This window comes from Populus nigra, chromosome 7 (assembly GCF_951802175.1).
Source record: "Populus nigra chromosome 7, ddPopNigr1.1, whole genome shotgun sequence".
In the NCBI taxonomy this organism is placed as follows: domain Eukaryota; kingdom Viridiplantae; phylum Streptophyta; class Magnoliopsida; order Malpighiales; family Salicaceae; genus Populus; species Populus nigra.
Genome location: NC_084858.1, coordinates 12,917,288 through 12,940,985, shown reverse-complemented (window position 1 = coordinate 12,940,985; position 23,698 = coordinate 12,917,288). Strand labels below are relative to the sequence as shown.

Genomic DNA, 23,698 nt, shown 5'->3' with positions numbered 1-23,698 from the left:
ATTTAATAATATTTTAAACAAAAAATATTTTAAAATACTGGTTTAATATAAAAACAAACACTCACTAATAATGGTTTAAAAAACTGATCTCAGAATGTCTTTATTGCTAACATAAATAAAAATATATACCAAGTAACTAAATAATTGGTGCGATCAGATTTTAGTCGTGGATGATCATTGAAGTTATCCTGCTACTGTCGGTGATTCTTCAATGACAAAGCTAGATTTGGGCAAGGGATAAAATTGATTAAAACAATCGTTAAAGGATAATATTGCTGAAACGAATATAGATTAGGGACGTTTTTGTAGTTAACCTATTCCAGAGGACGATAACAACAGAATTTTAAAGGCTGCAAGACCCGCCAAAGCATGAGTGCCATGGTTCATGGCAGTCCACACCTCTCAATTATGGCTGTTAACAAGGCTTTTCTTCTCTTACCACGTAATACCTTTATACAAGAAAATCCCACCTATACCTACCAACACTTTCTCCACACTCGCTCAAAACCAAACCCAACCACCCGCCAAGATCAGAACTTTTTCTCATATTTACCAAGAATGCTCGAAACAGAACTCTCTGAATCCTGGCAAACAAGCACATGCTCGAATGATTTTTTGTGGGTTTGAACCTACAACCTTTGTGTCCAATTGTTTGATGCAAATGTACATAAAATGTTTGTATTTGGACTATGCGTGCAAGGTGTTTGATAAGATGTATCTGAGGGATGTGGTTTCTTATAACTCCATTATTTCTGGATATGCTAGTTGTGGGGAAATGGATATTGCGAGAAAGTTTTTTTATGAGATGCCGGAGAGAGACGTGGTGTCGTGGAATTCAGTGATTTCCGGGTTTTTGCAGAATGGTGAGTGTCGGAAGTCCATTGATGTTTTTTTGGAGATGGGGAGGTGCGGTGTGGGTTTTGACCGAGCGAGTCTTGCTGTTGTTTCGAAAGCTTGTGGGGCTTTGGAAGAGTGTGATTTGGGAATTCAGGTTCATGGACTTGTGGTGAAGTTTGGATTTGATTGTGATGTGGTCACTGGGAGTGCTTTGCTTGGTATGTATGCAAAGTGTAAGAGATTAGATGATTCACTTTCAGTTTTTGGTGAACTTCCTGAGAAGAATTGGGTTTCTTGGAGTGCAATGATCGCTGGTTGTGTTCAAAATGATCGGAATGTTGAGGGTTTAGAGTTGTTCAAGGAGATGCAAGGGGTGGGAGTTGGGGTTAGTCAATCTATCTATGCTAGTCTTTTCAGATCCTGTGCAGGATTGTCAGCATTAAGATTGGGTAAAGAGTTGCATAGCCATGCTTTAAAGAGTGCTTTTGGATCTGACATCATTGTAGGAACTGCCACTTTGGATATGTATGCAAAATGTGGCAGGATGGCAGATGCTCAAAAGGTACTTAGCTCAATGCCGAAATGTAGTTTGCAATCGTATAATGCCATTATCGTTGGGTATGCCAGAAGTGATCGAGGCTTTCAAGCTTTGAAGTCATTTCAGCTTCTGTTGAAGAGTGGCCTTGGTTTTGATGAAATAACTCTATCCGGAGCATTAAATGCTTGTGCATCCATCAGAGGAGATTTGGAGGGGCGTCAAGTTCATGGATTAGCGGTTAAGAGTATTTCTATGTCAAATATTTGTGTTGCAAATGCCATCCTTGACATGTATGGTAAATGCAAGGCTCTTGCTGAAGCTTCTGATCTGTTTGATATGATGGAAAGGAGAGACGCTGTCTCTTGGAATGCAATTATCGCAGCATGTGAGCAGAATGGAAACGAAGAGGAAACACTTGCCCATTTTGCATCAATGATTCACTCAAGAATGGAACCTGATGACTTCACTTATGGTAGTGTCTTGAAAGCTTGTGCTGGTCGACAAGCTTTAAACACCGGCATGGAGATCCATACTAGAATTATAAAATCTGGAATGGGTTTTGACTCATTTGTGGGAGCTGCCCTTGTTGATATGTACTGCAAGTGTGGAATGATAGAAAAAGCGGATAAAATCCATGACAGAACAGAACAAAAGACAATGGTTTCTTGGAATGCTATTATTTCTGGATTCTCTCTGCTACAACAAAGTGAGAATGCTCACAAATTTTTTTCAAGAATGTTGGAAATGGGTGTAAACCCAGACAACTTCACTTATGCAGCAGTTCTTGATACTTGTGCAAATTTAGCTACTGTTGGTCTTGGGAAGCAAATACATGCTCAAATTATCAAGCAGGAACTGCAATCAGATGTGTACATATGCAGCACTCTTGTTGATATGTACTCGAAGTGTGGAAACATGCAAGATTCTCAGCTGATGTTTGAGAAAGCACCTAACAGGGATTTTGTAACGTGGAACGCCATGCTTTGTGGTTATGCTCATCATGGTCTTGGAGAAGAGGCATTAAAACTTTTTGAGCGTATGCAACTTGTGAATGTAAAGCCAAATCATGCAACTTTTGTTTCTGTCCTCAGAGCATGCGCACACATGGGGCTTGTTGATAAAGGGTTGCATTACTTTGATGTCATGCTGAGTGAGTGCGGTTTAGATCCTCAATCTGAGCACTATTCATGTATGGTTGACATACTAGGGAGATCAGGGCGCATTGATGAGGCATTGAATCTTGTTCAAAAGATGCCTTTCGAAGCTGATGCTGTTATCTGGAGAAATCTGCTTAGTGTTTGCAAGATCCATGGGAATGTAGAGGTTGCAGAAAAAGCAACTAGGGCTCTTTTGCAATTGGATCCGCAAGACTCTTCTGCTTGCGTTCTTCTATCAAACATTTATGCTGATGCAGGAATGTGGGGTAATGTTTCGGAGATGAGAAAGATGATGAGGCATAATAAACTGAAAAAGGAACCAGGTTGTAGCTGGATTGAATTGAAAGATGAAGTGCATGCATTTCTTGTTGGAGACAAAGGCCATCCAAGACACGAAGAGATATATGAGAAACTTGGAGTGCTAATCGGAGAGATGCAGTCAGTTGGATATATACCTGATTGTGATGTTTTCCTTGATGAGGAAGTAGAAGAACCTGCGCAGCTAGAAGAGCTAAGAACCTGCGCATACAGTAGTTTAACATGTTGATGGCTGGATCTTAGAATTAAGGGTTTGAGAAGTCCTGAGGATTCAGTAAGATTGTAGGTTACGCAGTATTAACATTCTTGTTTGGTACAATATAGAGCCTACGCCAAACCTCAGATTACTATCCAGGCACATTCCTTTTTCCAATTGAGCTTCTCACCCAGGCGGGTACATATCGCTTACTCTTGGGAAATCCTGGAAAGTGGAAACTGCGGCAGTTGAGTTATCAAAAAAAAAAAACGTGGATCAGAAATGATGTTGGAAAACTGGCCATCAAATAGCTCCAGAATCCGGATAAAATTTGTCTCGAGTTTTTGTTGTCAATTTACAGCAATGTAAGACATCCATAAGGAGCATTTTCAAGTTGTAAAACCGTATCAAATCACTTCCTAGATTCAGAAAGGAAGACCTTCAAGATTGTACGCTGCATTCTTGTCCTCTCGATGGTGTATCATTTTGGTTATCCACAAATCTGGGAACAAAGATCTTGACATTATACCTTAGCAATTCTTTTAAATCGTTTCATTGGTTGCCAAGCGATAGGATCATGTGAAAGTACTACATGCTCTGCTTGGTCATGGACCACGGTAGACGCTGCACCTTCGCTCTCTAATAAAGTGAAAATGGACTCTCCTTCACTTTCTTGTTCGGTTGGGCTATCTAAGCCCGCCTGTTTGCCAGATTTATGATAGGCCGTCCCATCTCCAATGCCAGTTGATCAGAACTGCATCTATTGCTCAGTCGAGTGATCGGAATCTAACCAAGTGACCACTGTTCTTTTCCAGAATTGCTTGATTTCTTCTCTAATAGAACTTATCCTTTCCTCTCTTTTTTTCCTGATTTTGGCGTGCCCTTTCGTTAAAAACAAAATATAGAGCAAGAGTGGCCCTTAGTCGCAGTAAATTTCTTCCTGTAGCGCACATGATTCTATTCAAAAGAAGTAAAAAAATCCAACCTTGCATGAGATTGAACCGAGCAGAGCTATTTATCATTTCCAAAGATTTTCCTCCTGATTTGTGTGTTTGTTACAGAAAATCAAGTTGCCAAAATAAAATCTTCTAGGTCATTCTTCATCTGTCTTAAAAGCTTGTGCCTAATGCTGCTCTGCTGGGCTTCTAGCACAAGAAGAAGTAACATTGCTCTCACCAAAACGGAAGCTTCTGTGGCTGACATATGTATACTATTGCCGAAATCAGTGATATGAACATCGCTATCAAAACATGCTTAAAGCTAAGCAGTCCTGCAACTATTCTTCTCACAGTCTCAAGCTCAGATATAGAATCTGCGGATGCCACTTCAGTTTCACTAACAGGTCCACTTTTCTGGGCCTTGTCCAACTGTAAACAGAAAGGATATAAAGAAAGGAATTTAGAACCCAACATTAATCCATGACACAAGTTCTAGTAATTGCGGTGCTTGAATGGGAGTCAGATGTGTGTAAAATTAGGCTCGAAGGCTAAAGAGTTTGCAAAGTTTCTAAACTAAATGTTCAAAGTAGGGACTTGAGTGATGTTCTTAATTGCCTGAACAGGAGTTCACATAACAAAGTAAAAAATGTTCAGACCAAGGACTTGAATGTTGTACAAAGACAACACGCCCAAAAGGCAGAACTTATTCCTTACTTAAAAAAGAAAAAAAATGGTAATTTAGTCGGTATTTAAAACTCTTGAAAGAAACAGAAGAGTTTAGATAGAGGTAAAGAAAGACTAGGTTTTCTCCGGTTCCAATGATTAATGTGAAAGCCGACTTATTCAGAATGTAACTGCTAATACCCACCTCAGATATAGTAGCAGAGAATTTGACTAAATTTTCACCACTTCCTTTGTAATGATACTTGATATTAACAAAGGCATCTTTACCTGTCTGCTGTAACTTCACCACCAGAGTTTGGTTCTGTAGTGCTAGTGATGCTAATTGCATGTACCACAAAACGCATCAGAAAACCTTAGCAGAAATTTCTCATTAGTATCATTCCTTGTCCCATCACCCACCCCGTCATATCAGAATTCAAACCAAGTCTATTGATAACCATAATATTTATAAATATAATATCATATTTAAAAAATACAAGATGATATCATTAGTATCATTCCTTGTCCCATCACCCACCCCGTCATATCAGAATTCAAACCAAGTCTATTGATAACCATAATATTTATAAATATAATATCATATTTAAAAAATACAAGATGATACACATGAATAAAATTTAAAAAACTGCCCAAGTTGATGATGAATGACCAAAAAAACAAGTGGGAAAGTTGAAGCACTAGAATGTATAAGATTGGTAAAACTAGCAACTCGATTTTGATTGACAAAAATGCTCCATTGGTGAAAATATTTGTATTTGAGGTAAAGAAATACAAATTTAGATGAGTAAGGACTAAAAAGGATTCTAGAAGGCTTAATTAATTTTATTGAAGACTTAATTGCAAGAAAAATCATTTTTTGAAGTCAATTCGGGTATTAATTAGAAGAAATTAAAATTTGGGGATCGGAATTAAATTTTGAAAAGTTTAATTGGTTAAATCAAGAGCTTAATTGTAAAAAAATTTAGTTTTGTAGCCAATTAAAGGTTTGAGTAAAGAAATTCAAAGCTAATGACCAGATCGTAAATGGCGCGAGATGAAAATGGTCAATTAAAGGTCCAAATGCATAAATAAAAAACCATGGACCAAGATGAAAATGGTGCTAAACTTCGGGATTGATTTTTGAGTCCGACGAGGGTTAAATTGCATACAATTAAAAATTTTGTGTCAATTAAAGGTGCATGTCACAATTAAAAGAGCATGGACTAAAATCAAGTATGTCAGATCTCAAATTAAAAACCTTGATTTCGAGGGATTTAACCTAGACAACATATCATTCAGCCTTCGTTCATATTTTTCCTTGACAATTCGCAATGATCAGGTTGACACCTTTCAAGAGCTCGTTATGAAGTTTTAGACTGTAAAATGACAGGCAGTTCTTTTTATAAATGGATGAGGAACATCCCCTCTACAACCTTATTTTCATGAAATTGAACGTTTACATCTCAATTTTTCCATAGAAGCCCAACATCTTATTCTTAATCAGTCATCACTCAATTTTTAGATTATGAGCTGATCGAGTTGGCACCTTCAAGCGAGTGAATGTGAATTTATAAACTTTCAAATTAAACAAGGTTAGATCCTAACAAAATACGTGCACCCTCTCTACTAACTTTAGGTGGTCTTCAATGATGATGACATTAGAATTGCTCTGACGAAGTCATGAAAGTGGCCAATCCAATTAGCCTTGATTGATATATCCATTTCCACAAAACCACCCAACTTTTTCATGTGTTCGCACTTAAAAATTCCTAAAGAGTTTTTATCAAAGGCTTCTTACACTTCTCTCAAGATGGAAGGGCTAAAACACTTCACCTTTGCCTCCAAGTTTGATCAAAACCACCTAAATCTAAAACCATTTATCTTGTGATAAAACTAGCCTAGATTTGGTTTGTTAGAACCCTAACAAACTCATCTAAAAGCTCTGAATCATCCTATAAAAGGAGAGGTAATATGACAGGAAAAAAACACAAAAAGAAAGAAATTTGGCTAACGTCTAAGGAATTCAATATTGAGTTCAAGAACTAACTAAAGATTCAAAGGTTTGTCCCTAGTGGCTTTAGAGATAAGAAGAAAGAAAAGCAACAGTAGAAGTCTACTTTTATTGAAGATTTCAAGCTCGAAAGATATGCTTTTACAAATTTGAAAGTGAAGTCCATTACAACTGCTAGATTCAAAACCTTCTGTTTAATGTATAGTGCAATGTTTTTTTATTTGGTATGCATATGACCAAGTTTCTCAAAACAAATATAAAGAAAAATCATATTTAAAAAGAAATAAAAATATATGGTGAGTTTTAGCATTTTTTTTATATATAAGAATATATTTGCATTTATTTTTTGATATAATAATTAGTTTATTAAAGTCATGAGAACCTAACTAATATTTCAATAACTCTCTTTTTTTTTTTTAATTCATAAGAATAAATAGTCAATATTCTAGTATAAATGTTAGACCTACAGGTAGGCTGGTATTTAAATACTAGAAGTTGGTCAGAAAATTCTCAAAATTATTCTAAATATTCACCACAGTACATGAGTTGTGGAAAACTCTTTCGCCTTCCATGATAGTTGAACTCTGTCAGGGCACCTACAAGAACCCTTCCCATAAGAATTTATCTGGTCATACGAGCCTATAATAAATTCAAAATGCAAGAGTTATTTATAAGAGTAAATAAAAAATTTAGCCATAAACTGGCCAACGGTTAGCAACTCATCAAAACCTTTAAATCATATAAAAATCACATAATGCAGCTTACCTCAGTTAAGGTGTGTTAAGGGTGCTAATACCTTTCCTGGTCAAAATCAGTTCCTTACCCTAGAATTTCTAATAAAACTAATATACTCAGGTCTCCTAGTGACCCTGAACCAAACAATTAGGTGGCGACTCCTTGAAACCTCATGTCGTTCGCCCACGTGCAACACAACTCCTGTTTTGAAAATCAACTTCTTCTATATTCTCTAATTTTTTTTATTATTTTGTTCTACTTATTCTTCAATTTTGCTTTTGTTAATGCATGGCTTGCCTGCTTTTTAAAGCTATTGATCTCATCTAGCTTTGTCGAAATGTGTGTTCGGTTGCATGCCTTTCTCAATTGCTTTGATACAAATATCACAAAATATATGCAATTAAAATGGCTTTCTAACATGCAATTAATAAGTTAATTTTCTAGAAGCAATATAATTAAACTGTTAATATACAAACAATATGTGATGATTTATTGGAAAATATTGTTAGCATTGTGTGCTGTTAATTAAAGTTAGCCATGGAGTAGATTGTTTCAACATTAATCACAGTATGGTGGAGGACACTGGTGGGATAAGATGAGCATCATGGCATGAACGAAAGTTGTGAGATTGTAGAATTGCAGTTTGTTCCATGCAATAATGATCGGTAAAGTATTATCTTTTGTATGCTGATAGTAATCCTTTTAAAAACATTCAAAATGTCAACCCAAAGTTCCACAGAATGCCTACATATTTTTGAGGAAGAACTTTCTATAATATAACACTAGTACACATGTATGAATAAATTGATCAGACTATACAATAGAATGCTTAAGCATGTGTTCTTAATATGAAATTAATTTTCTAGCCAATATATGATTATTATGGCAGATTGTTTTATAAGATAAAATTTTAGGCCATGAGCTAAAATAAATAATAATGTTATTACTGAAATTGATATGCTTAATGCATGCATAATAATCCAAAATGTAAGTGTATAACATGAATATGTCTTCATTTTTTTTTTTCATTTTTAATACAACTTTAAAATATGTAAACAAGAATAGATTAAAAGATCATCAGTCTTTTAGGTTATGAAGCATGGGAACCCAAGAAGAATAAAACAGGGAGACAGATCTAGTGTATGGTTTAGAGTTTAAGAAAGAGATTTAGGTTAGGAATGGGTAATCTTTTGGGTGTTCGAATGATTTGTTGACAAAAAAAAATGAATATAAGATCTAATAATTAGAAAGAGATTTGGTAAGAAAGTGAAAGTTTGGGAGGTGAAGAGATTGGAAGGAGGAATAATGGAGAGAAGACCAACAAGATAAATGAGAGAGGAGACAAGTGAAGCAATGAAAGGATTATTTTGGATAGTAGAAAATCAACTATCTCATGGAGTGTTAGTTTATATTGTGCAACTATGATCAGTATTCAACAAAAGCAAGTCACGCTATAGATTCTATGAGTTTAAAAGTGTGGTTAATATGCTAACCCAACAACACAATTTTGTGGTTTCAACTTAATGTAGTAGTCACCACAAAAACAAACAGGATCTAAAGCTTCATTGATTTTTATTATTTTTTATTTTTTTTATTTTGTGTATTTCACTATTATTAGTGAATAGATATACTTTTTATTTGTATCATATTTAATGTCTAAAAAGTGATGTGTGTGTGTGTATTCATGAAATATCTGGAATCTTAAAATGTAAGATATTAATCAGCATAAATCTTGTTAAAAAAAAAATTTCTAATGGTGAAAAAAGGTTTTGAGAAAACTGGAATGCTTGGATTGGTGAGATCTAGTTTAGAAACTCATATCTCAAGTTCCGTCTTTTAAATTAAAAAAAAATATTAATGAAATATCTTGAATCTTAAAATGTAAGATATTAATTAGAATAAATCTTGGTAAAAACTGTTGAATTTAGTCTATAATTCAAAATCTTGGTAAAAACTCTTGAATTTAAACATTGCACGTGCCGCAAAAACACGACATCCTTCCTCGCATGCTGGCACGTGGTTACATGCGTCAAATATTTTTTTCTTTTTCATTCGATTTAGTCCATGTTTCTCTAATATCTCTTCAATTTGGACTATAATTTTTTATGAACTCTTATATGTTTTCTCTTCCTGGTTCAATTTTGACCATGAATTTCTACTAATTTTTTAATTTTATCTCAAATTTTATCCCAACTTAGCCCAATAAAAACCCAGTTGGGGAGAGAGGATAATACGAGAAAAGAAAGAAATAAAATGGCTCAATAGATCTCTAGTGCAACCTAACCAAACACAATTAAAAGCAGAAATATACTCACACCTTGAAAAAATATTGTCATGCTCATTTTAAACCATTTGATTTTAAATTATTTGAAATACTAATCCTAAAAACAACATCGGTCCACATTGAACAATTGACAATTACTTGTTTTGACTGTTACAGGGTAATTTCTTTCTAGTTTCACACAACACTTAAGCAAAATATATTATTTATCTACCATAAATTTGATGTATTTTGTACATTAGAAAATAAATTGTGTTTAACAGTTAAAAAATTAAGAGAAAACTAAAACTAATAAAAAAAATGATATGATCAATATAACAAAATTATAACTTGTAGAATTTGACTTAAAACAAGACATTGGAAGCTATTCGATCCTTGCACGGAAACGGAAAGTAGATTCCTTGTGAATGAGAATAAGAAACCTCATATGCTATCCATGGAATATTTAAATGCTAGAGATTATTAGATAAGCATCCACGTTAGACTCCATCGGTGCATCTTATTTTTCATGTTAATCTAGCACCCTTCAAGTGAAGAAAAACTTGGCACTCTATCAACATTTTGATCTTTAGGTAGAGTTTTTTTTTTAATTATTATTAACTTTTATATATAAAAACAAGATTTGTTCTTAATGGGATTTTAAACGGCCATCTCTATTTAATTTTTGTATGAAAAGATTTCTCAAAATTTCTTGCCATGCAAATCAATGTCTCAATGAATGAATGAAAGCTTAAGTGCAAAATGTTGTAAATTGTGACATGCGAAACCTTATAATTTCCTTTTCCTAACTTTTTTTAATAATTGAATATGTTTCAAAGAATCGTTTCAACTCAATAAATTTAATTTTTTCTAATATATCTCTTCAAAGAAAAACTATTTGAGTTTTAAATTTATACATGTTCAAATTATCTTGTATTTTATTTTTATAAAATAAATAAAAATAAAGAGATTCAAACTCGTAATTATTGATCATCAAAACTATAATACCATATTAAAAAATTAAATCAACTCAATAATTTAATCATCTCCATCGGATATACACTAAACTTGAAAGTCATGGGATGGGATCAATACTAAAAGTCAAGCATGGCCACTCATAGCCCATCTGCTTCTTCTTATGTCAGAATTTCTTGCACCAAAATTCCCTTTCTTTAACGTGTCCCCGCGTCGAAGTGAAAATGGTTATTTGATGGTGAAACTAGGGGGACCATTACTTGCATTATCATGACTTTTCTTGGGCTATTGGGCTCATGGACCCACACCCTTCACCATCACACCCCCACAATTTCTCTCACGACGCAGACACAAGAACATGTGAAAATGTGATGAAGATTCAATTCATGACTCCTGAGCTTTGCTAGAACAGCCTCAAAATTGTAATTTAGCTTTTGTTTTTTTATATATATATATTAACATCATGTTTATAAACTAGCTTGTATATACTTTAACTAATTATATAGAACCTAAAATTAATAAATATATAAATCAAAACTCTAACTAGTAACTCCTAACAAATAAATTCAAAACCTAGCTAGAGCTTTTGTTTTATAATAAACTAATATTAGATCTGTCTCATTAATCAGTAAACTGCTTATGTGTGAAGCTAATGCTTCATATTTAAAGAGAACATGCCAGTAAATTGCTTGGTCTGGATTCATAGTGGATCACAATCACGAATTTCCTCCAAGTTGGCGCAACCATAGCCTCATGTTTATTATAGAGTAATAATGAGTAATCATGATTAGTAAGCCTTCCATGTTTTTAATGTAGTCTTATTCATGGTGATTAAGGCCTGCCCATGATAAAGAAGACAGAATTAACTACTGGGTTGGGGGAAAATTAGTCTCCTAATTGATTATTATAAATAGACATAATCGCCAACTTGGACACTACTTTATTATAATAATTTTTAGCTCCCTTGTTAGAACTGTCGCTTCAATGATGACAAAACTACGCGAAAAACGTGGCTTCCTTGGATCCATCTCCATTATTACATTTATGAATAGATGTACTTATTTTTGCTTAAACTTGGGTTTAAAAGGGTTAAAATTAAGGTCATAATTTATGTTTCGTTTGTGGTAATAATTATTTTTAAAATATTTTTTATTTAAAAATATATTAAAATAATATTTTTTTATTTTTAAAAAATTATTTTTACAACAGCACATTAAAATAATTTAAAAACATTAAAAAAATATTAATTTCAAGCAAATAAAAAAAATAAAAATTTAATTATTTTCAAAAGCATTTTTAAAACACAAAAACAAACCAAACTTAATATTTTTAGATTTGTGGGGTCTGGATTGCTTCCATATCCAATTTTTATTGGTTCAGTTATATAGTGAACTCAAATACTTGTGAGGTATGATGAAATACCAAACTTAATATTTTTAGGTTCAGCTACGCGCTAAACCCAAACACATATGGATTTCACAAGATATCAAACTTAATATCTTTGAATTCAGCTATATTCTAAATCTAATTACATATGATTTTAACAAGTTGTCAGATTTATACGAGTTATCAAATCTCATATTATTAGATTTAGTTATGTATTGAGTCTAAATATATGTAAGTTATCTCGTGAGATGTGAATTCTAATATCCATACATGTGAATCTAGTAAAATGAGAGATTCAATATCTTTGAGTTTATTTACTAGTAAAGTCTAAATATTTATGGATATCACGAGCTGTAAAACAATATAATTGGTTGAGCTACAACTAGTGAAGGATCAGACGTCCGGAAATAAGATAATGTGGATGTCAATCAGCAAGCAAATCTCCCATTTGGACCTTCACACGTTACACGTTGGATTTTTCAAAGTTCTTGGTCTCGGGATGCTACCCTTCTGCATCCTTTACATAATTTGTTTTCTGATAGGTTATTTTTGAAGATTTTCTCCCTTAATAATGATTTGGATTAAAAAAGTTTCTTGTTTTTTTCACCACCAAATTGGAAAATAATCCAAGTCTGTTTTTATTTTTTAATTTTAATTGGACTTGCACAGAAATTTAAATATCATACAAAATCTACCTCTATCAATATAAATCCAAACAGAATGAGCAACTAAATTATTCATCAAGAACAAAATCACATAAAATTGCTCATAATTGGCTGCTAGATCCTTCTTTCTTTCAAAGAGTGGATTTCTAAAATCTATTTTCAGTAGAAATAGTCAAACACTTCAGATTTGAGATTTTATAGATTTCAACATTCATTATATATATATATATATATTGTTTTGAATTTTTATTTTAAATAACCTAGATTAATACCAGATTAATCCTCTAATTCATAACCCGAGCTTGAGTAAGGATAATTCATAACGGAAACCTTGGGGTTGGGTCAATCCACGACATAAGCTTTGAACAAGGTGGACTCTGATCGGTTCTTATAACTATTATATTCTTTATATATAGCCATCGTCATTTTTCTCGTTTTGAGTAAATGGGTGTATTTCTTCAGTACCAGACAGACAAGACCGTGCATACATACGACAAGCTCTCTTTCTTCTGATTGATTATTTCGTTCCTTTATAAATCAAAGACAAGACATCAAGCATGGCATCTATCTCTTTGTAAAAACTCAACAGCCCTTTTATCTTCTTACATTTGGCTCCTTTGTTTCCGTCAAATTCTTGATTTTTAAATCCCTCAATCTTGATTTCTTTCTCTTCTGGGTCTTCAAGAGTTGTTGCTTTGCCTCTGTAAATTGATTGGTTTGGTATTTATATATGGTCACTTCTGGGATTTTTGTTTTAATAACTAAGATCCTAGCTTTTGATGACTGTGAATATTTAGTTGTTTTTATAGCTTAAAAATTCGAGGTTTTGTTATCTGGGTTGTTTTGTAATTGGTTTAGTAACGTTTCGAGGGATAAAAAATATTTCTGAAAGGTTTTTAAAGCTGGGCTTTGCAAATTGTACTGTTGAGGGCTATTGGGTTTTATAGTTGATCCTGATAAGCTCATTTGAAATCCGAAGCATTGAGTTCCTATTTGGATTTCTACAAAAGTACACAGGTCAGGATTCTTTCACTTTGCTAATTACTTGAATCTAATATTCAAGCTTCATTTATTGTGCAGTTTTGAAGGCGATTTTTTTTCTCCTTTTTAATGTCACAGATATCCTTGTAGCAGACAGTAGGAGGGTAATCTGCTTTGTAGATTTTGTGGAAAGTTTGAAAATTGTGATTGGAGAAACCAGTTAAAGATAATAGAAAGATGACAACTGGAAGTATTGCTTCGAAGAAGGAGAGGAAATCAAGGAGGAACAAGCCAGTAGATGAGAATGCTCCCTTATTGCCTAAAAGGCAAGAGGATGTTGGTTTTGATGAGTTTAATGGAGCTTCCTTTACTGGGGCTGTGTTCAATTTATCAACTACAATAGTTGGTGCAGGAATCATGGCTTTGCCTGCCACCATGAAAGTGTTAGGCCTTGTTCTTGGGGTTTCCTTGATCATCTTCATGGCTTTCCTGGCAGAGGCTTCAATTGAGATGTTGCTAAGGTTTAGCAGGGCAGGGAAGTGTGCTTCTTATGGGGGACTTATGGGGGATGCCTTTGGAAAAACTGGAAGGATTATGTTGCAAGTTGCTGTTTTAATCAATAACGTTGGTGTACTCATTGTGTACATGATTATTATTGGTACGATCTCTTTCCATTATCTGTCATGTGTCATGTGTATGTTAATTTATTGCTATATTTCTATGCTTTTATTACCTGCCTATATGTTCTTGTGAAGTTATATCTAGTTAGTGGATTTTTTTATATTATAATTTTTATGTTTTTGTGGTTCTCATTTCTACTCCAGTTGGATCATGCTTAATAGTAGTTGAAAGACCTGAAATTTGTTCTGTGTTTGCTTAACTGAAGGTGATGTGCTGTCTGGAACATCTTCAAGTGGATCCCACCATGCAGGTGTTCTTGAAGGTTGGTTCGGAGAACACTGGTGGAATGCGCGAACCTTTGTTCTTCTTGTCACAACACTTTTTGTATTTTCTCCACTGGCTTGCTTTAAGCGAATTGGTAAGTTGTCTTGACTTGGTCAGAAAGAGTTAATATTTAGCTGCTTTCTCATTTTTTTCATGTGCATCCCCATCGAGTCAAAAGGAAAAAACAAAGGAGATTTAGCAATTGTTGATACCGAACTGTGTTATATTTACAGTATTTTTGGCACCTTGCACAGATTCTGGTGATTTGGAGTGCTGGCCTGATGGCTACTTTACTAGTAGGACTTTTTTTTCCTCTTCTTAGCAAAAGAGCAATTTTTTGCAGGAAACTTTCCATGTATCAAGAGCTTCAGGAAGACCATTAGTTGTAAAATGGATGAAAACTTGCTTTTGCTCTTTTTCAAATTTCTTTTTTTTGCTAAAAGGGTTAATATTGATACTTTCCATTCTAGCTATTTTTTCTTGTGAACTATGCTTGATATGAATGCTTTTAACATCCATATAGCATATGTTATTTATTCACTTGTTCTGCTATTTCGCTCTCTTTGCTATGTGAACTCCTAAAATCATATCTTTTCCAGCCCAATTTAATCCTATACTAGCTTTTAGCTGCTTGTAATAATTACATGATTATTTTACCATTTTATGTTTGGTTCTTCAATAGGGAGAATGATTATGCCATGTATCTTTGCAGATTCTTTAAGTTATACATCTGCCTTATCAGTCGCGCTAGCAGTTGTATTTCTTATCATCACTGTGGGGATCACAATTGTCAAGTTGATAAATGGAAGTATAGCGATGCCCAGATTGATGCCCGATGTAACAGACATGACATCCTTCTGGAAACTCTTCACTACAGTCCCTGTTCTTGTCACTGCATATATCTGCCATTACAATGGTATGCGATACTAATTTACCTGTGAACTGGATTTTAACCCTGTTCTTGTTAAAATTGATGATTGATAAATATAGGACATAGGTTGATGAATATGTAGGCAGTAGTAACCATCTTAAGGACTGGTTGCAGAATCCTTCAAAAAAACAAAATCAAAGATGCATAATTTCTCTATTTTAAGCAGCATATTTTAGTACAACGAAAATAAGTCACCTTGTTTTTGTTTAACCACCATTGTGGACCAGTATGCTGGTCGATTCTTTTAACCCTTATAGTCTGAATTTCTGAATCTGAATGATGTCTTGAAATATTTGGATTGTTTGCCTGTTCATGAATCTATTCAAATAACCTTCTTAGTTTACTCATGGTAACGTAATTAAGATTGTAATTCCTGTTCTTATGGTTGGGTATAGATCTATGAATATCTGACCTGAATCTAAACCATTGTAATTCTTGTTCTTATGGTTGGGTATAGATCTATGAATATCTGACCTGAATCTAAACCAGTGATTAATAAGTACTGATCATTGTGTACATCATTTCCAGTTCACAGCATAGATAATGAACTTGAAGACTCTACTCAGATAAAACCAGTTGTGAGAACAGCACTTGCCTTATGCTCATCTGTGTACATGATGACAAGCATCTTTGGGTTCCTTCTATTTGGCGATGCAACTCTTGATGATGTGCTTGCCAACTTTGACACCAACCTTGGCATTCCTTACAGTTCTCTGCTTAATGATGCTGTTCGTGTTAGTTATGCTGCTCATCTTATGCTAGTATTTCCAATTGTCTTCTTTCCATTAAGACTCAACTTGGATGGCCTCCTCTTTCCCTCAGCTCAACCTTTTCATCAGGCAAACACGAGGTTTGCATTAATCACCATTGGGCTTATTGCTTTAATCTTCTTGGGTGCAAATTTCATTCCAAGCATCTGGGATGCTTTCCAATTCACTGGAGCAACTGCTGCAGTTTGCCTTGGTTTCATTTTTCCTGCTTCCATCACTCTCAGGTGAGTTCTTTACTTGAATTTGCAAGTTCAGCAACTATCCTTTTCTTTTTGAAATTTTTTTTTAATGGATTGTTATAATTTGTATGTTGTAATTTGTAGAAATACCATTTAGACTAGACATTGGCAAATGTTTAATCAGTAACTCTTATCTAAGTGATAATGGTAGGTTTAAAAAATTATGAAGAAAAACTTGCTGGCTGGTGATTCCCTGTGAAATAAATAAACTGACTGCTGGACAACCTGTGATAAATGCAATATGTCGGCTCATACTACCTAAACAAAAGGCCAGCGTTGCAATAATCTCTTTTTTCCTGTATATTTTGCTTGTGTTCATCTAGACATCATATCCAAAACCTTAGAGCAGTGCACCCGACATTATTGTGTCATGGAGCGAGCACTTGGTTGGAGTAGCTTTCTCTTTGAACTCATACACCATATAAACTATAAACCACCTGTAAGAAAACATTCTATGAATCGTTCTTGGTATCTCTCCCAAAAACTTAAGCTTCTGGTCAAGAAGTTCTTTGACATTCCCAACCAATAAAAGCCACATTAATGGAATACTGCTTAACCACCAATAAAAGCCACATTAAGAGGATGTATTTTCCCATTATTGTTTGATTTCTCTCGAGCGTTATCATTGTTCTGTAATTTTGGAATAATGCTTAACCAATTTATTTAATCTATTTTCTTGCCTTGTTTCAGGGATCGCCACAATATAGCATCAAAGAGAGACAAGATCATATGTATTTTTATGATTGCGCTTGCCGTCTTCTCCAATGGGGTGGCCATATACAGTGATGCCTATGCCTTGATAAAAAAGAACCCGTCGCCTCGTGAATGAGCTGCCTTGCTGCTATTCAACGTTGGTGAATGGACTCGAATAGATATATTTTTCCATGTAAGATACCTGATTGGCCGAAAAATCCTTTTTGGTCCCAAGTTGAAAGTGCAAGTCCTATAGCAAGATGCAACTTAGAACTTTAATAAGAACACTAGAAATCGATGTATGAAATCAATTTGCTAGAGTATGTGAGGTCCATCCGCGTAGACCCCAATTATGTGTTTTAGTGTGCTGCTTTGTGCTTGAATTTGCTATGTTGATGAGAGTGAAACTGTAGAAATTAAGACACATAATATATATTATATGAATTTGCTTTCATCTCTGAGTCTTGTCCATGGTGGACTAATAAAAAATAAAAAATTTGTCTAGATGACAGGCTCATGTCCACAAACTCATGACACAATTGGATGCAAATATTTAAGCAATTAAGTGAAGTTATGGTTTATATTATACTTTAATATACTTTTTTAAATGAGTGTTTTGGGCTTTAAATTTCTATTTTGAACCATAACTATTTAGTCATCAAGTTAGAGTATTTTATAGATACTTTTTGTGATTCAAAATATTTTATACAAGGTTTCTATTTAAAAGAGAATACAAGACATGCAAAATCAAATCATATATTCTAATTAAGAAGTGAGATTAAATTTGTAGGAGTTGATTGGTGTTAAATTTATTTTTTAATTTATAAACAATCTAATATAGAATCTTTTAATTTACAACACTCCTTTTCAAGCTAGCTTTAAGATGTCTTCCATTGCTAGCATGCCGATCAAGTAGTTAAATTATTTTTTGTGATATCTATTTGTAAGTACATTAACAACTTGTTCGATAGTTGAAACATTTATTTTGCAGATTACTCCACTTCACAATATATCTTTATGGGCAAGGAGTTAAGAATCTTGAAGTCTTCTAAAAATCTTTTAATCCAAAACTTCACAAATCACATGTGAAATTGGTCTAAACTTAGCTTCTACATTACTCATTGCCACAATACTTTGTGCTTTGCTTCACCAAATAACTAAATTCCCTCTAATATTGGTACAATAACCAGAAGTTGATATTCTACTAGTTATAACTCCAACCCATTTTACATTTGTGTAGATTTCAACATGTAAATATTCATGTTTCTTAAACAATAAACTCTTTTCAAATATCCATTTCAAGTACCTTAAAATTCTATTAAAGATATCAAAGTGTTTCATGCCAAGTGAATGCATGAATTGCCTAACCATACTTACTAGAAATGACATGTATGGGCCAAATGAATTAATTTTTCTATGTGACTTTTGTATTGCTCCTTATTCATCACTTTTTTAGTTTTTGCAGGCTAAAACTTCAAGTTAGCTTTAATTGGTGTTCTAACTGCTATACATCCTAACAATCATATTTTCCTTGAATAACAAATATACCTTATTTAGACTTGAAAATTTCATTTTAATAAACTATCTCAAAGCACTCAAGTCTTTGATATCAAAATCCCCAGCATGTTTTATAGATCGACATTTTAAGATGAGGTTAATCTATGTGGTGGTTGGTGGGTGTGTTACTAATGTATGATGGCTGGAATGTGGTGGTTATTCTGTTGGCGTAGAAGATAAATAGAGGGTAGGGTTTTAGGGTATAAAATGTTTAAGGGTATGTTTGACTAGTTTTTTTTATACCATTATACTTTTCTCATGTTACTACTGATCTTGCTTAGTTGATATAGTACTCTTTTTTTCTCTTTAGCTTGTTTTTGGTGGATCACGTGTTTTATAAGAATTGTAAAAATTCTAGGGTTTATAAATTACTACTAAGTTTCAGGAACTTGACAAGTCCTTTGATAAATCATTTAGTTGTAGGAACAACTAAAAAGCCTTGCTTTGATATCAAAGTTGGTGTAGGACAAAGAGAGGTTTAAAAAGAAGGAAAGAAGCAGAAAAAAGAAGAGAAAGAAAAAGCTAAGAAGCATAGAAAAAAGCAGCTAAAGAAAAAAAGGAAACCAAGAGAAAAAAAAAAGTAGGATGAGGGAAATCAAGTCTTAACCTTTTCAATTAATTCATCAAAATTGAATATAATATTAAAAATTATGAATAAATAGTAAACTCCTAAAACAACCAACAATTACGCTTTTAGCTTATTAAATTAAATTGTCCAATTAAATAACATAAATATTAATTAATAAACTCAAATAAAAATATAATAATTTGAGCTTGGACATGCTCATTCTCCCAACCAAACAGTGATAGATTGGGCTAGCCTCCATCATCTTTGTCTATACACATGCAAAACTTATTACATGGATCCAGTGTCCCTACCAGTCCTTGACACAACAACTTTATATGGGTCATCCCATCGTAGATATTTAATACAACACTTTTATATGAGTTGCCTTATCATAGGTCAATCATGAAGATTTACAATAACAATAATTAACACAAACAAAAACAACACAATAGTTTTTGAACATTTTTTTACTAACAAGGAACCTCTTCATCCCTTCTTAAACAAACATGTCATGTTTTGCGACCTTTTCCAACCATGATTATTCAACACAAACATAACTTACCATTAGAAATCATTGAGCTTTGATATATTTCCTATACGACCTCCAATAAAAATCATTAGTAATCATTGGTTTTGATACCAGCTGATACAGATGAAAGCGAAGGATAACATAATTTGTTATAAGTTAAAACTCTTAAAGACCAAGAATAACATAGCAATAAAAAGACACCAAAAATACTCAATTTTTTTTCATCGCAATCTCATTTGAAAAAAAAGCTATTACAACATTAATATAGAAAAAAAACTTGAAAACCTTAGAAATACTAAATAGAAAAAATAAATTAGGAAAGCTATTTTATTCAAATAGTAAAAAATAACTAGAAATGTATAACAAAACAAAATAGGAAAAAATAAAATTAACTAAGAAAAATATCTATTTTTAAAAAAAACTTATCCACTAATCTTCTCGAGTTGAAATGAACTTATCCTCGAATTCAAACCTCAATCAGAAATCATCCTCCACAACATCTTTTTGTGTGTACCTTCATAACATAATATCTTTGTATAGGTCGCCCCATCATAGATCCCTAACACACTACATTTATACCGGTTATCTCATCGTGGATCTCTAACACAACACTTTTATGTGGGATATCCAATCGTCAATTCCATAACAAGATTTCTAATAACAAAAATTGATGCAATAGGAAATAACACACTAGTTTGTGGACATTTTTTTTCCCGATAAGGGGGTGATGAAAGAATCCCTTTTTACACAAGCATGTCCTGTTTTGTGACCTATTTCAGCCATAGTTATTCAACAACACACAACAACTAATAACTAAGAATTGTTGGGCTTTGATATACATACTTTATGATCTCTAACCAAAATCACTAGAAATTGTTAGACTTTAATACCAATTGATTCAGACAAAAGTAAAGGACAATAAGCTTTGTTACAAGTTAAAACCCTTAAAGAACAATAACATCATAACATGAAAACTCCAAAAATACTTCATTTGTATTCATCTCAGTCTTAATTGATAAAATTCAATTACAACCTTTGATATAGAAAAAAAAACTAAAAAACCTTAGTAATACTAGATGTAAAAAAGAATAGAAAAAGTATTCCTTTCAAATAGTAAAAAGAAAGAAAGAAAGAAAAACTAGAAATGCATGACAATTTAAATATGAAAAAAATAGAAAAAAAAATTAATTAAGAAAAATATCTATATTTTTTTTATAAATTTTTTTTGCATAAACTAATGACCTTCAAAATTTCTATTCCAAATTTAATTGAAAATCCATTAATTTATTCTTATACTTTTAAGTTAGCATTCAACTTATCTATAAATTACATAATTGGTGTTTGAATCCATGAAATTATAGTGAAAAATCTAATAGAACCTTCCATTTATAAAATCTATCAAATTCATAAATAGAAAGCCAACACCATACCACCAAACCTATAAGTAATGACACTAATAATATAGTTAAAATATCATCATCATGTTTTAACTATCAATATAAAGTCGACATGTGTGTGTGTGTGTAAAAAAGGTTATTTGATAATAGATGTTCTAAATAAAAAAGTTCAAGTTCCATAAAAAGAAATACGAGTTGTCACAACCACAGACCTATAAATAAGTTACATTGCCACAAACATTCACAAACACTAACCTAGTTACCCAAATCCTAGAAACAAAACAAAATACACATATTACCAAACATTTAACTCAATTAAATAAGTTAAGCATTAGAACCTCTACCACTATACCCTTCACAACCACCACCACCACCAAATTCACAACCACCTTTATAGATAGTCACTCTCGATACTCATAAAATAAGTGCTTGGGTAGTTGTTTTTATATCAGTAACATTAAAAAAAGTGATTTTAGGTTGATTCTCACTATAATTTTAATTTTATGTTTGCAACAAAATCAGTTCCATTTTTATGTCTACAACAATAGCAAAGGACGATAACAATGATATACAAAACAAGAGATGATAAAACGCTCAAATGTTGACTAATGTTTTCTTTATAGTTTGTATATGTTCTTTGTTCTCTCTACATTGACTCTCTCTCTCTCTTATAAATATGATACTATATAGTATAAGCATAATCTAGTTTCTTATGGATATTAATTGAGAATAATAGGTATATCAATTTGTACCTTTATTGTTTCCTACAAGGGTTATTAGGATTTTGAGGGAGGGAGCTAGCAAAGACCTCTTGTTACAAGTCTAATAAAAATATGAAATGATCATGTTAGTTTTCTCAAATCAATTTTAATAAAAAAGAATATTTATATGTTATTTCTCATTGTTTTTATGATAATTGTTTGGTTCTTAATGAAAGATGCTATAGATTCAACATGTTCTTAATCATTTGATTTTAAAATGCTCTCCGTAGCCAATGCTCAAATGGAAATTTACAAGGAAATCATTAAATAATACAATTTTTTTTATATTTACCATATTAATATGTCGCAGGCCAACACATGGAATTCAATTGGTAAAACAAAAAAACAAAAAATAATTCAGGCCAACTCTTCAACTTCCATCGTTCGCGTGTGATTAATATTTGAAAGGAAAAAAAAGAACAACATATCATTGAATACAAAAGCTTATGAACAACCTTTTTTCATTCCAAAAGAAACATTAAATGAGTTTAATTTCTATATAATTAATTTTGTTAAATTATTTTAAACTATAGTTATTAGATCTAATTGAGTGTCCAAGTTATCAGGCTAACCCTAGATCATTAGTCATTTTCAAACCAATATCATTTTAGACAAATCATTTTTTTATTCCTTAAATTTTACACAGTTAGGTCAACCAAGTCTTAGATTAACCCATCAATGTCTAAAATGTTTTTTATATTTTTTCTTACCCCAATTCCTTAAGTTTTTTTAGCCATAATATGGTGATAAAAAAAGATTCTTTATTCTATCAATGAGTTTCTTGTCAGAGTAGGGGTTTCTTTATAGTGTTTTTTTTTTCCATGGTCTTAATGAAAAATCTTATATGTTATTTTCATTTCTGGAGAGCTTAGAGTTGGATTTTAGGTTATGGATAGATTTATTGAGGCATCAATGGGTTTTTTAGGTGATTTTGGGTGAGTAAAAATTTGGAAAATGAGTTTCTCAAATCATAAGAGTCAAAGCCTTCCATTCTGGCAGTCCAGGATGGTCAGCAATCATGCTAGTAGGTGATGTGTTTTTTTCTATTATAGGCAACATGTTGTTTTTTTTTTTTTGAGGAAATGAGGAATTATACCTCAAAATTACTTTTTGCAATTGAGTTTAGATTATTGGTTTTCTTAAAAAAAAATAATTTGATTGTTGCTTAATTAAAAAAAAATAAAAAAGCTCCTTATTTCATGAGATTAGTTATTCTAATATGTATACTCTTCTCAGTTTCCGGCTTAATTCTTATTTAATGTTAAAAAAAATTTATATTTATTGATAAATATAATTCTCAATTTAACATTTATTAAATGCACACATCAACTTTTCATTTCTAGATTAGATTTTTTATACCAACATTAAACTTTGTTTTTCTTAAAAAAAAATAATAGCAAAGAAGCACGAGCATGCTTAAGCCCTATTTGATATTGTAGCTCAACTGTATTTTTAAAAAAATTTAAATTTTTTTAGCTTTAAATTAAATTTTTTAGTATTTTGGATTGTTTTAATATAGTAATATAAAAATTAAATTTTAAAAATAAAAAATATATATTTTTAATATATTTTTTAAAAATAAAACACTTTGAAATAGCTTAAAGAAAACTTACTTATTCTTATAGCCCCAGAAGCTCAATGAGAAGCC

General features: G+C 32.5%; 2 protein-coding genes across 2 annotated transcripts; both read left to right on the top strand.

Annotated features, from left to right (window-relative positions):
- Positions 1–324: 324 nt before the first annotated feature.
- On the top strand, positions 325–3,579 carry LOC133698734 (pentatricopeptide repeat-containing protein At3g02330, mitochondrial). The gene has a single exon (XM_062121768.1). It carries the CDS (start codon positions 386–388, stop codon positions 3,077–3,079), a length of 2,694 nt encoding a protein of 897 aa, XP_061977752.1. The 5' UTR covers positions 325–385; the 3' UTR covers positions 3,080–3,579.
- A 9,468-nt stretch (positions 3,580–13,047) lies between these two features.
- Positions 13,048–17,692, top strand: LOC133699616 (amino acid transporter AVT6A-like). The gene is made up of 6 exons (XM_062122927.1): positions 13,048–13,696; positions 13,799–14,318; positions 14,547–14,699; positions 15,318–15,521; positions 16,065–16,530; positions 17,236–17,692. Exons 2-6 carry the CDS (start codon positions 13,898–13,900, stop codon positions 17,372–17,374), a joined length of 1,383 nt encoding a protein of 460 aa, XP_061978911.1. The 5' UTR covers positions 13,048–13,696; positions 13,799–13,897; the 3' UTR covers positions 17,375–17,692.
- The last annotated feature ends 6,006 nt before the right edge of the window (positions 17,693–23,698 follow it).

What these genes read in the sequence shown, in the direction of transcription:
- LOC133698734 (XM_062121768.1), top strand. Translation starts at nt 386, where the DNA reads ATGGCAGTCCACACCTCTCAATTATGGCTGTTAACAAGGCTTTTCTTC.
- LOC133699616 (XM_062122927.1), top strand. Translation starts at nt 13,898, where the DNA reads ATGACAACTGGAAGTATTGCTTCGAAGAAGGAGAGGAAATCAAGGAGG. An exon ending in TGTGTACATGATTATTATTG is followed by an intron (nt 14,319 to 14,546) that starts GTACGATCTCTT and finishes GCTTAACTGAAG; the next exon opens with GTGATGTGCTGTCTGGAACA. An exon ending in CCTGCTTCCATCACTCTCAG is followed by an intron (nt 16,531 to 17,235) that starts GTGAGTTCTTTA and finishes GCCTTGTTTCAG; the next exon opens with GGATCGCCACAATATAGCAT.